The 17131-nt window shown below is 43.9% G+C and overlaps 1 protein-coding gene across 1 annotated transcript; it reads right to left on the bottom strand.

The window, feature by feature from the left end:
* Positions 1 to 5385: 5385 nt before the first annotated feature.
* On the bottom strand, positions 5386 to 13493 carry LOC128723308 (rho-related BTB domain-containing protein 1). Its single transcript, XM_053817034.1, has 13 exons — positions 13169 to 13493; positions 10345 to 10448; positions 9866 to 10271; positions 9603 to 9784; positions 9296 to 9445; positions 9093 to 9221; positions 8896 to 9019; positions 7272 to 7385; positions 7038 to 7208; positions 6707 to 6949; positions 6358 to 6622; positions 5569 to 5788; positions 5386 to 5489 (listed from the first exon to the last, which is right to left on the bottom strand). Exons 1-12 carry the CDS (start codon positions 13346 to 13348, stop codon positions 5592 to 5594), a joined length of 2265 nt encoding a protein of 754 aa, XP_053673009.1. The 5' UTR covers positions 13349 to 13493; the 3' UTR covers positions 5386 to 5489; positions 5569 to 5591.
* Between the last annotated feature and the right edge of the window lie 3638 nt (positions 13494 to 17131).

The raw sequence follows: 17131 nt of genomic DNA, 5'->3' as shown, positions 1-17131 counted from the left end.
CTCACAAACACGTTAAGTTTACTTACTGAGCCGCCTTCTTAAAAAATCATCGGATGTTGCGTTTTGGTATCTCTTAACTTTTCGAGCTGAAAATAAAGCACTTTTTTTGCTAGTATAACGAAGGAAGTTGTAGAAAATTGTGAGTTATTTCCAACATTGAGTTGAGTAGGATTAAACAGCTATAGACCGTGTATAAACAAATGTGGCCAAGTGATAGAAAAAAAATGAGCGAAATCAAATCGAACCGTGCGTTTGCCTCCGTGAGTGAGGTATTTAAACTAAAAACAAGAAATCTAATTGTTAGTAATAAGTAAGCACACACATTTTGCAAACAATCTCGATTGACTTCCGCTAGAAATGAATACACTTCCTCTAGAGTTTTGGGATCGTTAAGAGATAAATAAATACTTGAAAAAGCAAAGCCTACTAGGGTACTTGTCACTCGGAAATGGGTAGATCAGGAAATTGATAGGCTTCAAACATTGCGTATTGTAAGTAACTTCAGCAAATGTTACTTTTGAAAAACAATAAACTTTAAAGTAAATAACGGAATAAAAATGGTTCAATTTAACTGTACGCTTTTTATACATAACATAGTCTTACCTATTTGGGAAATAACTGATTTACCCGATTTAAGTTGGGTCATTTTTGTTTTAGGAAACTTCGTTCATCGTTTATCATCTCGCATTTTCGCAAACAGAGTATTATTGTTATGCTAACATTGTGTCTGTTTAGTTCTGTCTTCAAATTCTAACTGTTATCATCTCCTTTGCATGGTCTCAATGCTGCATGGTATCTTTTTTTGCACAACGGAATGAGCGAGAGAACTCGAATCGGTAAGATGAAGTACCAAAAAGTGCGATGATAGATGGCTATCTGTTCAATGAGTGAGCAGGACAACCCCATCGCCGATAAGATCGAATGCAGGCAACCTCCATGATACATGTGCTCCTGGTACTATCATTGCCCGCGTCGGGCTCAAAATCCTCCCGATTGCGACTCAAAATATTGGCGTAATCCGCTCCGCGCACGGAAACAGTCATGGCAACGCGCACACCTACGCGTAGTACCCGGCATACACGTGGGCGTAGACTCATCTCAAAGCAAGGCGAGAATGCGAATGAGAGCGAAAGAAATGGCCTGTGGGTAATCACGCACTGGAAAGAGCGAGTAAATGGATTGATAACACCACAGGCAACTAGCGTTCAATTTTGCCAGCCGTTGAAGTGAGAAGGCTATTGGTAGCACCATGTGAATCTGGCTGAATGCTCTTCGAAGCATGATCTCCTGGTATTTTTTGTCTGTTTTTGATCGCAAAACTTGTCGTCAAAATCCTTCCGCTCAGCGTCGTCGCCACGAGGTCGTGTTTATTTTTTGAATCTGCAGCTAGAGGGAGCTAGCTTTATTGGCAAATGCGTGGAAGGGAGAAAGAATTGCTAGCACCATCCGACTCCGGCAGAATGCTCTTCGAAGCATGATCTCCTGGTATTACATGCCTGTTTTTGATCGCAAAACTTGTCGTCGAAATTCTTCCGCTCAGCTGCGCTGCGAGGCCTTTTTGTTCTTTCTGGATGTGGTGAGAACATTCTTTCGCAAGTCGTTAGCAAAACGTACCGGATAGACGAAATTTTCAGTCATATTGCACTTTATTCGTAAGTTTAGTAAAATAGTTCGCAATAGGATGAAAATCCCCATTTTCAAGGATAATAAAATGATAAAAGATCGAGTCTCATGATGCGAAATCGTGGAAAGTTGAGGAAAATCGCTCCTGTGGGCTCCGAGTAATGCGTGTGTTGTAAACAAATCTTTATATACATATTTTAATAGTAGTTCCAACAGGATTCCTTCTCTACCAATTCTTCCTATTAAACAATCGTTCGTATTTCGGATTACAAAAGAAAATCAGACACGAGTTTGGATGTGTTTAGAGGAAGAAGCAAAACTGTTGCTGCTCATTATCATGATTATCAATCTTGCGTTGCATACATAGCGTTTCCACACTCGCACTCGATTGCACATTTTTCGCATTTTCCTCCATTTTCCGACGGAACACGCTCGGGACCGTGCTGCTCTTCAGATGGGTAGGAGATTGGGCGTAAAAGCATCGATCCTGGCATTGGCTGGAAACTCCTGCCTAGCTCGCGTTGATAAGATGACTGGGCGTGAAAGCCAAACTTCGATTTTTGGGTTCACTATACAAGCACATCTCCTCTGCAATCCGGTTCCAATCGACAAAAAGGTTCCACAACAATTCGTTTATCCTTCACTGATCCTTAGGTACCGTTTCCTATTCTTCGTACTGTACATTTTCTACTAGCAAGTGAATGTTTAGGGCTGCAGATGGTTCTCCAGAAATGCACTGTTTTCGCACTGCCTATTGTACATCAATCTAGAGCGCAGTAGATTAATCACTATACGGTTTTGCTGATCTACTTCCCCTATTACCAATTCCTTTACAGCCCAACGGTTGACGTGTTAATCAAATGGTTTGGTTCAAAATTTGCTGTCCTTTATGCATTCAAAATACCCTCTTCCTAACTGCCTAACAGTCTCGCTCGCTTTGCTAAGCTCCAACTGGTTTTATATTAGCTTTCCACCACCCGCTGTATCACATTTTGTGTTAAGCGATTTAAAACGGCGACCGAGGAGCTACGTTTTTCTTCATTTTCAGTAAGCTTAGCTTATTTTAAACCGTTCGGGCTCATGCCCAGGCCGAGTCGAAAAATTAATAATGGAAGGAATATCCGTGGAACAAAAGGCGCTTGAAATATACGGATTTACGCTATTTTCTTTGTGACGGCAGCAGATAGCAACAGCAAATAGCGAAGGCAAGGACGACAATAATGACGACGACGACGATGGCATGCGATAGAATATAAACATTATCAGCGCGACGGGCTCTTCTGGGTGTGTTTGCTGTGCAAAATTTTACAATCCTCGAAGCGAAAGTAGTATCATAGTTATTACATTCTATCCGCTTCTGTGCATGCCAATCGGCGCTAGCATGGAGCGAGGATCTGTCTGTATAAAAAATGGTCGCTACATATACGTCGCCTAGCGTTTGTATTCGGTTTTCTCTAAACTTTTACTATCAAAGACGCTCTCTCCAAAGCTCCCGTTTATCGCGACGTGAAAATCGAGAACTGTAGCTGATCCTTTGTTGGCTGCTTTATGTATTTACCTTAAAAATTGTCTCCTATTAGCTTATGGTTATGAGTGATAACGCGCGTTTGTGCTTATGAGAATGATTTACTACCGAAAAAAACAACCCGCAATGAAGAATCACAAGGTCGTCTAGTGTGTCCTTATCCTTGGTTACATTTCTACCACCGTCATCTTCACTTCCGGAGTTTGTGTTATTTTCTGTGTTTTATAAAAATGAGGCAGTTTCCATGATCGCGCATCCGGATTACTTGGATCCTGTTGGCTATCATTCTGTTCGTCAACTACATTTGACTACTATCCTGCTGATCGGTTTCTGCTACTTACTATCAACTACTATGGCAACTGCTTTCGCTACTGTGATGGGCCGCACACGAGATCTATATTTCATTTACCACCATTTCTTGACGCCTTTTCAACGCTAACATTGCAGCTCTTCTCTACTAGCAATTTCACTCCACGTTTCTTTCTGCACATTTAAGCTACCTTCTACAGCTGTTACAATTGACATCCATGACCTAAAATACACATGCTGGTATGGTTGTAGCATTTTCAGCCCTACTATTCACTCGATCGAAAGCCAGCTCACAATCGTCTACGATAAACTATTTGTTTGTATCATATTTACTAAAGTTGCTTCGTACATGAAGAAGGATTGCCAACCAGCTTTCAGAGGAGAACCAGCTGCTCTGAACCGGATGGAAATGTTGTGTGGAGGCGTGGCACAGTTCATTGTTTGTTATCTGCTATCAATCATTCATGAATAAACAGTTCCTCTATTGCTTCTGACTAAAAAAATGTCATATCCCGAGAGAATAAATGCAAAATAAAACGCATCTCCAAAACGGGTTTAAATACATTTTTGAAGTGCAATAAAAATTAAGAGTAAATAAATATCAAATATCGTTATGTTGAAGACATAAAGTTTAATGATAATTGCTGAAATGTAACGTTTTTTGTTAATTTTTTAAATAAAAGAAAACCGTATTAGCAAACTTGAATCTATTGGACGAAACTTAAAACACATAAATTTCTTATGCGACTTTATTGCAAGTCCTTCTGTCCACAGGATGTGTAAAAAGATGTTTACACAACAATTGTTTCGCTAGCCTATCTACGATAATAATCGCGCACCCGAACGCTTAATAAAATGCACCGAGAGGGGAACTTACATCATAAAATATGGATAAAAATTAAAAATTACGAACATAAAACAAAAAAAAACAGAAATAGTCGTTGAAAGCTTTGGGTTACACTCTTTTGATTGGTTTGAGTCTATCTTTTTGTTTATCTGCTCCTCCACCGGAACGAGCTTTGCATGGAAAGTACGAGCTTTCTTCTGTAGTTTCCGCTTTCTTGGGCATACGAGAGCCCAAAACTCGCCTTTGGGTACTGATTACAAATACAAACTTAAGCTAATGTGATCAATTAATTGTTCGTTTTGGCTTGACGCACGGAACAGGTGCATAGGGTGTAAAAAATACGTTCTAATGCCATCTTGGAATGCAGCATCAGCAAATGGGGCGTGAAATGGTGAACAGGAGCAAAAAGAGATCGCTCATCACGTCGTTCGGGAAGGGAATGAAAAGGAAAGCTAGAAAATAATATATTTTCTCTCAGATTATGAATCACAGACAGGATTCCACCAACCCTACATTATAATGCTGTTTTGTTGCTGCTTTGCTCATATCCTTTTGCTATCCATCTCTCTTTGTCTCTTTAATTTTTTCTTTTCGGGTGCTATAAGAAGTTTCCTATAAATACTCAATCGGCACATCAATGTACCGATCATAGACACCATTTGTCGCTATCCAACAGCTACAGTCGCACCGTGTATTAGCTTATATGTTTGGGCAAGGATTCCTCGAACGTCCCCTGAGGCAGTCGCGAGATGACGAGATAAAATAATGTTTATAGAACTAAGTATGACTTTTTGTTAAATTGCATCTTTCTTGCGACGGACCCGTATTTGAATATCTGGGGGTTTGTATATCATGAGAAAGTCATAGCGTGCTGGCCAATTGAGCTTTAGTTTATACTCGGGATAGATTGGATTATTGAGCGCGTGCGCACACCAAAGGAAACGTGTACTGTGAAACAACTCCAGGAAGGCTCTACTGAATGGGTCACAGCTATTTTGCTTCATTCGTGTGATAGTCGCGCAAATATGTTTTGTTAGCCATGAGCGCGACTCTCGTCAATAGCCGCCTACCGGTGGCTACCGTTGCAGTAAATATTATGTGTAAATCTGGAAGATGATCAAGATGCTGAGGATTGTGCAGATGAAGCAGATGAGCACTGGCAAAATGACTATAAAGCGGAGGGATCTGAAAAAAAAAAACAAAAACAATCTCATGTTAACCCACTCTGCAACTAGGCCTTAAAACGGTTAGATGCCCGCCATACCTCCATGGGCCATCGGCCAGATGTCAAAGATCACCGGCGTCATGTTCCGGATCGAGCTGGTTGACTGAGTTGGCGTTTGATTGGAAGAGGCTCGAACTGACTGTGTCTTGCTGATCAGCGGCTGCAGCAGCAATAGCGGCAGCTCCTTTACCGGACGCTTGGATGGCCGATTTAGCCGTGGCAGCCGATCGTTTCGATTTCCCTAGTAGCCATAAAAACACTGTTCCCAGTACGGCAATTCGATCGTATGCGAAGGAACATGAAGGATGGATGGATATGCGAGTGTGTGGATGGAGCATGGATATTTGCAAAAAAATGGTAATGGCAGTGTTTGATGATGTGGAGTCATGAACGTGAAAGTATTCGTAAACAAGAACATAAATGAGATGATTGGGTTTATGAGTCCAACATGAGTTCAAAGTATATACACAAGGAATGTTGAAGGTGAGTAAAATATATAGGAAGAATGGCCAAAGGATATGATTATGGAAAGAAATGAAAATAAAAAAAAAATTTAAAAAAATCAAGTTAGGAATAACGACTAGCATAGTGCAGAAAAAATTGAAAACCTAACGTGCTCTAAATTAATTTTAAGAATAAAAGACTATCGGTAAAATGTGTGATGTATACGTAAATAGGAAAAATACGTCAGTTAAATGGGAGCTTATTTAACGTAAAATTTGTTGCATCTAGATCAACCTGACTAGGGACTATCTTATTGTGAAAGTGATGATCGATAAGTTGAACTGTTCCGAAATGGCAACGAATGTATGAACTGCGATTACTTACCACCCGAAAAACACAGACACCCCTTATCGTCAGTAGTGCAGTCTTTTTTGCCACTGTTCAGCTCCCGGCTGAGTTCGTTCATACAGCGCTGATAGAAATCATAGTCCTTCAAATACCAGACCGGTGGCCAACGGTGTTCCCGCAGGTAGTCCTGATTGTCTGGGTGTAGGCTCTTAAGGCTGCGCGGCGATACCCGACAGATGCTGTTGTAGTTGACACACAAGTACGACATACACCATTCTGCCAGCTGGTGCGCATTGTGTAGCTGTAAAAAGGATGAGCGAACAGAAGTCAATAGAGCCGCTTCTAGGATTGACAGCAATCGGCAACTCCTTTTCTAGATGCGTACTTTCACCGGTTCCAACAAACGTAGACAGTGCTCGACTGCTTCGCTCGTTTCGTTCTGCGACATCCGCAACAGATCCTCGATCACGCGACATTCGACCAAGTTCAACAGCCGTGGCAAGCACAGCCTGTTCGCCAGCTCCAGCAGATTGAGGCATTTGTCCGCCGAAATGGCCGGTATTTCGTCCGTGTACAGATAGCACAACAGCTTGTGGAAGGTGTATTCCGTTACACCGGGAAGTACGACCTACGAGGTGAATGGAAATGTGGATCAGGTGTGAAAAGGTGAAATTAGACGTACGAACGAGGTACGTCTCTCACGGTCCTTTCCCTACCAAGTTGGCGTGAGCTTCACGAAAGTCGCCGTTCAGCATCGCCTTCATTACATCACAGCGCGCGACTAGCATGGCACGGTGCGCCTTCATGTGGCCATCGTCCAGCTCGAATGTGATATCACCAAAGATACCGTTCTGAACACAATATTTCTTCAAGTTTTGCTTCATGCACTACAAGCAGAGAATGGCGATTAGCTGAAGGAAAAGGTTTGCAGGCCAAACCAAACTGCTCACCGTTGAATAATGTTGGATCGTTTCGTCGTTCATGAAACTTTGGTTCGCCTGCGTGTTAGATAAAAGCTCCATTAACTGCGGCAGTTCAAGGAATTCGGCCGCCTGTCGTATTTCCTGTGAGAGGAAAAACAATAAGAAGTACGAACGGCAAATGAGTACATGAAAGTGAAACAGATTAAAACTAGTTAGAAATTGGTTCAAACGGTTTTGAGGACACACAACATGTATTAGTTTGGAACTGCGTATCCTTCATTTTTTACTATAACAGTTGTCATGGAAATTGGAAACATATATATTTCTGTAAGTGCTAAACCAACAAGTTAAAGAAAATCAAGCGTAGAGCGAAAAAAGCTCACCAGCCATAACACGGTGATTGAGTGCGTTGTTTTAGTAAAGTTTAATTAAAATAATTTTAGTACTAAATACTATAAATAAACATCCTTTACAAAAAATCTAGCATCGAAAAGAAATTATACAAATAATTAGAGCATTTGTAGCTCAAATATAACCACCAAAAGATCTTCATCAATGTTTATTATTATCAGTGTAAAACCAATACAGTTCATCAGTGTAAAATCAATAAGTCTTATATTGTATGCACGCTTTCACAATTCTAACGTATCATCAAAACCATTCAAACATAACCACAAAGCACTACAATAAACAAATAGTAAATGAAAAAGAATTGTGTAAAAAAAGAAATTAATTTCCAACAAAACACATTTTAAACATTAGCCTACATTACAGCTGACAAGAACAGTATATTGCTATACTGACACTCTGCAACACAGAATCGTAACATAAACGAGAGTCTAGTAACAAACTGCATAGCGTTTTTTTGTGTTTGCATTTACCAGTATCAATCCGATCGACGCGGTCTGCATCGGTGGAGAGCAGCGACAATTTGTAGGCGACGGGTGGAGAATAAAAAAAAGTTCACGTAAATGCGGGAACCAAAATCCAAGATCGTGGCGTTAAATATGAGGGAAGGACACCGGGTAATTGGGTAATTTTCAAAGTTAACCATCCTTTGACACGTGGAAATTTCACTGATTCAATGGAAAAACATATTTTTACCAACGCACAATGAATTTTATTATTTGAAACATATGGCGAACTGTCAAGTGTGAACGAGATGCAGATGAGGGGACATGTAGTAGGAACATAAAAGCGAAAATAAAATTCAAAAATAATACACTGAATAATCACGAAATTGACAATTTTTGGATCATCACGGATATCTGTTAGGCTAATATAGCAGTGGAATGCAATGCATGTTTAGTTGATCGATGCAATTATTTAATGGTTTGAATGCTCTACAAAACGAAAAAATTATGGAATAAAAATTCATCTAAGACATATGATATTTAAAATGTGCATCAAAGATGCTAAAATATTGTTTGAGTAATAAGAGTTTTTCACAAGAACGTGCATGTAGGAGATAAATTGAGTATGATTGATCATTGTTAGTGTCACATTAATGCGTTGCGAAAGTGATCATAATTTGTTTCGATCTTCCAGCACACACGTTTTAGCGAAGTGCGAGTTGTGCGAAGGCATTATATGAAACGACTTGAAATTAAACAAGAGTGACAAAACGTTCCCAGTTCGCTAAAAAACTAACCTGCAAATCCAGGCAATCGCGATCGATCGTGCCGGTGTAGATGAATTTCAAGCACTGTTGCATCGCTTGCGGTGTGATTACCTTGCTGATCTGCACCATCGTTTGTGTTTGCGTGTAGTTATGCCTTCCGCTATCGATCTAAAATAAAAGTTTGATTTAGGTCACAATACGTTATCTAGCTGGATACAGTTGCCAACAGCTCACTCACCTGGAACACTCTAATACTTTGAAACACGGGATGATGCAACTCCCGATAGAGATCTTTCTTCGGCTCCACCGTTGGCAATGCCTGATAGCTGGATCGTCGCTTGAGTTGTTCCCACATGCTGCGTTGCGTGATCGAAGAAGATTTTTATTAAATATTTCTTTGATTTTATGTTCACCCGGAAGGCTCTCTTACCGGTTGGGAGCCTTATTTTGCTCGAGTCGAATCAAACACTCCGTGTCCTCGTTAAAATCGGCCGTAGTCGATTCGCCAAAAGTCGAACTGACCATGCTGGACTCGCTGCTGCTTCGCGCACCGATGTCGCTGATGTCCATCATTAGTAACCTGTTCGCAAAGGACCGCAATAGACATCACCGATTGGACCCGAAAAATAGACGCATGAAAAATAGACAGAAAAAAGAAGACGGGAACGCCGCTTAATAGATTTCGATGTTCGTTCGGGTGGGAACGCAAAGAGAGAGTAATTGGAACTGTTGCTAACCTATGAAATGCATTAGAACTACTAGCTAACATAAATCTATGTACGGAAAAACGGATAGTACCGACAATTAATACTAGATCTGTATAGCACTGGGAATTGAACATGTTAAGCATGTCCTTCGTATGCGTGCCGGTAATGACGGTTACTTCCGGCGGCGGCGGTTTCGGCGGCCGGAACGGAGCCTGCGAAGTGAACGAAGTAAAGGTGATGAACAACGTATCCGACGAAGGCTCGTGTCCTCAATCGTCTTGATCTCTTCTTACCTGCAGCAAAGGCCGCTGAACACGCTTCAGATTGGTCATCCAGAAGCGATGTTCACGGCGCGCAATCAGTGCCGCCCGGATCGCGTTCTCAAACACCTCGTTCACGCCGAAGTACGTGAACACGCTGGTCTCGTAGTACGCGACTCCAAGCTCCTTCGCAACAGCCCGGGCCTCATCCGGCATCACCAAATCGGACTTCCGGGCGGCTCGCACGAAAGGACTCCGCTCGTCGAAGTACGACAGGTACGTCTCATCCCGGTACATGTAACGCAGATCGTTCTTACACCCGACCAGTATGACGGGTGTGTCCGGGCAGAACTTCCGTATCTCCGGGTACCACATGGCACGACAGTTCCGCAGCGAAACCGGATTCGCGATCGAGAAGCACAGCAGTACGACATCGGACCTGAAAAAAAGAACATCTTAAACAATCCGCAACACACGCACAGCGCGTTTTACCTCATCGGTACCATACTTACCGACCGTACGCAAACCGTCGATCCTTGTCGTGATCGCCAAAGGTGTCCCACAGACGCAGCGAGACGTTGACACCGTCCACGATTTCCCACGATCGCTCGAGAACCTGAGCAATAAGAAGGAAGGCGCAAAAATGCATTGAATTTCCATACCAGATGAACGGAAAGGCGGCACAAAATACAACTTCATTGTAAACCCCTCATTGCGAGTGCTATTTTTACCAGCGCAAGTGAATTAAAAGCAAACAAACCGCCCTACAATCAGTCCGTCATTTAGAGGGCCGGCACCTCTATCGATGGATCGTTTAAATGCGCCGTCGATCGCGGAATAATGCACGGCGATGGAGACGTGATCATAAAAACGAGAATAATGCATCCTAATGCTTCTTGAAGTGGCTGCAATCAGCCACCGGCGCCATTGATCGGTCAGAAACGAGATCCACCTGCACTCTCGAGGCCCGTCGTTTCACCGCGATTTCGTTGGAAGATTAATGATCGTCTTGGCGGAAGGAAACTGCGCCGTACGTTCTTGTGCGGAGAACAACTGCTCAACGGCACGTGGCCGTATTTCAAAAAGTGCGCGTTGCTGCGCTCGAACGAAAGTAAATAAAAACACACATGGCTCGAGCCCCCCTCTTTTCGGGATAGAGCACTTAACGCGCAGCGACGTTGTATTCCCGCTGAAGGGCATCTCTTGACCAGATTTTGTAAAATGCAAGCCAGAGGCACGTTTGTTTACCAACTGCAGTGGTAGCAGCAGCGTGAATAATCAATCGTGACGAACGCGTCGCCCCAAAAAAAGTGGAATTGATGCTAATTGCCATACTGCAGTAACTGATGTCGTTATTTCGCAACAGAAGAAACACAACGGAAGAAATAACAAAGTGTTTGTTACAGCTCTATTCCCATAAACATATTTCTAGTTTTTGGTTTACTTAAATTGCATTAACAACTAGTGGATAAATCACGCCAAGATCGGCCACCTTTACTGCTTGTTACCTATGTTAAAAGGCACAATGTACCTTCCCATGTGCAAGCTTTGCAATAGTGCAATTATTCAATCTCTAGCTTAAGTGCCGGTTATTGATGTCATGTTGCAAGAACGATAATTATTGCTGTCGATAAGCCAGTTACAACGGTAAACAAATCTAACAGCCCTGGCGTCCAGACGAATATTTGCTATCAATCGTAATATGTGGCATCTTCTCGCAACGAGAACATGTTCAAAGAAAACAGTGACTTCAAGTCATCCGAGAGCATGGATGGTCCAATTATGATAACTCCAAAGACGCGTTCCGGTATTCACCGACAAGCGATCAAGGGTCCTTTTTTTCTTGGATCAAATTTCCCCGCTGTTGGAAGCAAACAGAAGCAATACGAGCAGAGCTATAAAGTCTTATTCCGTGTATCTGTTTACCCGATCCACACGCTGCCGATCTTAAATCACTTCAGCAAAATCAAATTGTTCGCAGGGCGGAAGCACACGCGAACGGAAAATCGTACTTCCGCTGGTCTCGCTGTACCGAGACTTACCGAAGTCTCGGATCGCTTTCCACCGGCATGCTGGCGGTGGTTGTTGTTGCCGGGTTCCGGTCCACTGGCATCGGGATATTAATAGCACTAGCTCGTTACTAGCCAGCAAACGCGACCCCCTGGAAGATGGGGTATTCGCCCCGTCTGCTTCTGCTTTCGATGAGACGCCATTGGCGCCCCATTCATGGGAGAAACGCTTTCTTTGTTAGCTCTTGATCCCGAGACTCAACACTCAGGGAGGGCGAAAAAGGCGGCGGTTTTCCAGCCGTACTGCCTGGATAACGGAACGAAAAACCAGGTTCGTCGAGTAGAATCGATGGCCACCGAGAGTGGCGAGAGTTGGTTCCACCGGACTGGAAATCAAGCCGCCAAGCGGCGCGCAGGAGATTGCTAGCAAAGGACAGCTTTAAAACATTGCACTTTCTAATGTTGCCCGCTTTTCTTTGGTACAGCGATTGGCGCCACCTTGCTCCATGGCGCACACGAGCACACAAAGAAAAGGGAATTCAATTCATTGTTCTGTTCGCGCGGCCGTTGTACACACACGGTAGAGAATTCGCAGCATTTCTCTACTGCTGCTCCAGCTGCAGAACTCGCACGAGGGGTGGCGTGGTGATGGAAAATTTTTACCACCCCCTGTGCGCCAAAGAGGCATACCGTTGCACGTGCACCGTCATTTTCCACCCTTTTTCCATCTCTAGTGCTCTCTCTCTCTGTCGCCGTCCGAAATGATTCTAAAAATAAACTCCACCCGAGTTCCCATCCACCGACCGAAGCCAATGCGAGAAAGAAGATTGCAAATGCTCCTGCACGAAGCACGATTGGAAGGATGGCGAAGTTCCAGAATCTGCTCTATCGTGCCTCACCGCATCCTTTGTGCTACCGAGGGAAGAAGATGCCCAGACGGTGGCTTCCCAAGAGTGCCACCGGTGAAAATAGCGCAGGTTGTTGCCGGGAAATTGAAGAATTAAATATCGTCTACATCGTGCTCGACTATGAGACAAGACCGGGCGAAGGTTCGCAAACGGGTCAGAAGCAAAATGCGAAACGAGTTGTTGGGCGTCTACAAGGAGCGGGCGAAAATGCATTTTCAACTTCGATGCCATTAAAGAGCTAAGCTCAAAGTTTATCGTCCTGGGTGAATTACCAGCTCCTGTATGGGGGTGGCATACTGCGTCCTTTGCCCACAAGAGTTGCCACAAAAGCCCCGCGTTGAGCGCCAGTTGAGCTGTAGCTTTGGAGGTAGAGCAAAAAGAGAGAGAGAAAGAGAAGAAAAAGCCTTTGGGAAACTTACATCCTTGTAGATCCGGTACTGGTCAATGGCCCAGACGGTTGGCACATGCGTGTTGAGCAGCTGTGACAGCGAAACGTGTTTGTTGCAGGCTCGGGCACAAATCAGCCGCGTTTTGCCAACGGCTGTGTCTCCCACGAGGACACACTTTACCAGCTCCTGGTGTGGCTGTTCGTTGTCCATTCTTCCATACCCGGCGGGATGGGCCTGCGTTGGTCCGAGGGAGTCGTCGCGGTCGTCTTTGTGGTCTCGCTACTGCGTTTTATGTCGCTTCCGTCCGAAACTTACTAACGCTTTGCCGAACGATGATGTTGAAGACAGCACCAGGACCAGTCTGTGGACCAGATAAAAGAAGCATAGGAAAAGCTTATAAACAAATGAATCTACTGATGGTGCTTCTGCCGCACGTTGACACGGTGGTGGGCTCTAGTGCCGACCCACAAATCGACCAAACTTTGAACGTAGTTATACGGGATTGCGTTTATTTTTTCAACGCAACCAGATGGCAAAAGTTCGCGGAACAAGAACCATAAGGCGCCGCAATAGATGTCTGGGCCAAATGTTTTATGACGCTTGTCTTGGGGTCGTTAAGTTTTCGGTGCCAAAACGAGGTACTCGTCACCGTTCAGACGGCGAGTTTGATTGGGATGTGACGATTGACTACGTAGTCTGAATCCAAAGGCTCTCCGAATCTCAGAAGTCTCTACTACTAGAATTGCATTACGAACTTGATGTATGAATATGGTCCGCTTTGCATTTTAGCTTCCTTAGCGTCACAAACTTTCCGTCAAGGACTTTTGACTATGTATTTGCGTAGCTGATTCTGCGACACACGATGTGTAATAGAAGAAAAAAGCATCAACAACATGCAACACTAATTAATGCCAAATATGCAAAACGCCCTCCCACTCGTTCTCGGGAAAACTGGTTTGCATTTGCATAATTTCTCTGCGGGGTTGAACGGTTGGAAAACATTCTCCACCACCCGAAGGAACACACTCTCTCTCCCAAGAGACGGATGCGAGACGAAAACGCAGTTTAGTAATTAGTCTGTAAGCGCTCGTGATACACGCCACGGTATGCTAGTGGAAATCATTTGGGGCTTTTATTGAGCTGTAGTATTTTTTTTTATTTTTTTCTGCAGGAAAAGCCCGTCGATACGCACCAATAACACATTGCATACGCGCGTATGCATTAATTATTGACGTTGGAGGATGTCACAACGTAATCGAGGGACACGTCTAATGGTGTCTTATTTTATTTAGGAGCTACTTAAATGCTTTTCTCTACCGAGGCGAGCAATTGAGCAAAACATCGCGTCATCAACTCTAGCGAACGGCGCACGCATTTATGGCTCACAGCGTGGCAACAACGGTTGAGTCGTTTACCGGGTGATTCGTTGAAGTTATGAGCTCTTGAAATGGAAATTCAACATTTACGATGCATGGCGAGGCGATTTTATTGAATTCGCACCCTAACATCGGTACGAATTCAAGCCCGATTATCGTTCAAATTCACATCCTTCTCTACAAGGCATCCAATGGTGGACTAACGAAGAAGCATGTGCGTCATTTCTACGTCCCATGGGCAAGAGAGACCGGTTAAACGTTTCAGCGCGATTTCTGTGGGGGAATTACTTTTAGTTTCTTTATTTTTTTCCTACAGCAGAATCTCGCCTCCAGTATTGTTTCTCGCGAACTGGCCTGAACCGCTCGGTACCGGTAGCTGGATGCGATGAAAAATTCGCCTCCAACGCTTTCTCGTCGACAACAAACACGGACTTCATAGAGCCGTGGCTAGGACGTCAAGTGACGCAAAAGTCGTACCGGTTTTCGGTGGATTCGTGTAACGGAAACTGGTCTCATCCAGGTGATGCTAAGTAAAACAATTTTTTTCACCAACATGAAACAATCCGTGGCTTATCTAATCATTCTCGCCAACCCGCACCCAAACAACGAGGCTTATTTTCTACCTTCACCAAAGGTCACCATCGCCCAAGGGTTCCGATTAAGATGCTCCGTCGGTGGCGTTACCATTGCAAGATTGTGATCGCTCAACCGGTTCGGTAAACGATTCACTAGAGATTCGTTCGCGGTTTCGAATGGAGTTCTTAACAAGTCACTAAAATAAAACATTTTGCGAAACCTGTAAAACTCCAAACAACCATCTTTCGCCAACCCTTCGTTGCTGCACTTAAAAGCCTGCATTAGGCAATGGCATCGTTTTCCAATTCGACCCGGTAATCGCGCAGAGCACAACGTGACCGAGCGCACGTAATGGTTACGCTGTGGTAGGTTCGCCAAACCTTATCCGTTATTGCGAACTGGCGCGGGTGGACCACCTCCACCATTGCCTAGCATGACTCAGTGACAATCGTGATTGGGAGGTGTGGATCATTCGTCTTCCCAGTCCCGTCAGGTCATTCCACATTTGCACGTTGCACACCGAGACGCGACGCTCCAACGATAGCTGCAATTCCGGCGACATAAGTGTGCCATGACTCCGACGATATCTTTCGATCACGGTTTTGCTTCCAACATCCATCACAGATACGTGCGCTTAAATCTTCGCTATTGGGGGTACTTGTCAAACTTGACGTTTGCATGTCCAGACCGTGTGCACACGCCATTGTTACCAAATGACTAGCTGCATGAGCGGACCATGTGTGTCGGCATGTGCTACTAGCGTGAGGTTGACATTAACAACGGCGGTGGTCCCCATGCCACTAGATGCTGTTTGACCAACCGATGTCAACTTGCCGTTGATGTGGGATTTTCTACTTTGCCAGCCTGCTTGAATGTCAACAATAACAAAACCACCATGAGTTCTCTCTCTCTCTCTTTCTCTATCCCCCTCCAGTCACCCAACATTGAATAAAATCTCGCGATCGATGATAGCGATTAGTATACAAACGAGAGGCCTGCCCGCCAGCCGATAATACGTCTAGCTTCGACAAGCAACAACTCCACGGCCAATATTTCTTTCACTATCCCTTCATCTGTCCGGTCGATCTCTGTGAGTCGCGATAACTCGACGATTATCGTTTACTTGGCGTTTTATCTTACACCGGCTGTATGTAAAATCCTACCCCTTACTACGCTGCTGCTACTCTGGCCGACGAATAGACGAGTCTAGGATTTAGAGAGCACTTTGACACCTTTTCTGCATATGTGAGTCACGAAACTGGGGACTTTAGTAACAAAAAACCAAGCCGCTGATTGATAATAATCCACGCCTACTCAAGCTGAGAGGGCACCTGTAATGGAGTTCTTCCAACAGGTGCTAGTTCTTCATTAGTAAATGAACAAAACGCGAGAAAGAACCGGGCTGAAAGCATAAAGCACTCGACAGAGCGTTAAATTAATATGGACGCATCCTTCGTATACACAACTGAAGAGAATTACCCGCTAATTTTTAAATGGCTTGCAGAGGGTCAAAGGGAACTTGTTGCATTGACCGACAACGAGACAAAGCGTGATAAGGAAGGAGAAGAAAATAGCCCATGGGTAACTAAGTGGGTTAATGGTGATTTCTCGACAAGTCGGGATGGCTGCGTCACTTTAAATGCATTCTTTATTATTGCTCACGAATTGAAAAAGAACAAGAATAAATCACACCAACCAACCATGACGTAACCTACTTGAAGTATAATCGGCGACTAGTCAAATAGGTGCAGCATTATTTTTCAATGTTTATAGAGAAATTGAACTAAAAACTCCCAATCCCCCAACAGTTACTAGCAACCGTGTCTTCTCATTGCGGTCATTCACTTCACGGACAAACGTAAATCCACTCATTAACTAATTGCTAGGCTTAAGGAGGTGCTTTTGTCGCATCAGAAGCAATCTTCGTCGGTGCCTGACCCGTTAGTCTCCTTGGAAAACCCACTGGTGATAAGCTGTCGATGATCGTGTACAGTGGAGGTGTGTCCTACTTACGAAAGATTGCGATACGCAATAGTGACAA

The sequence above is a fragment of the Anopheles nili genome, chromosome 3 (assembly GCF_943737925.1).
Source record: "Anopheles nili chromosome 3, idAnoNiliSN_F5_01, whole genome shotgun sequence".
In the NCBI taxonomy this organism is placed as follows: Eukaryota; Metazoa; Arthropoda; class Insecta; order Diptera; family Culicidae; genus Anopheles; species Anopheles nili.
This window is presented reverse-complemented; position numbering and strand designations above follow the sequence as displayed.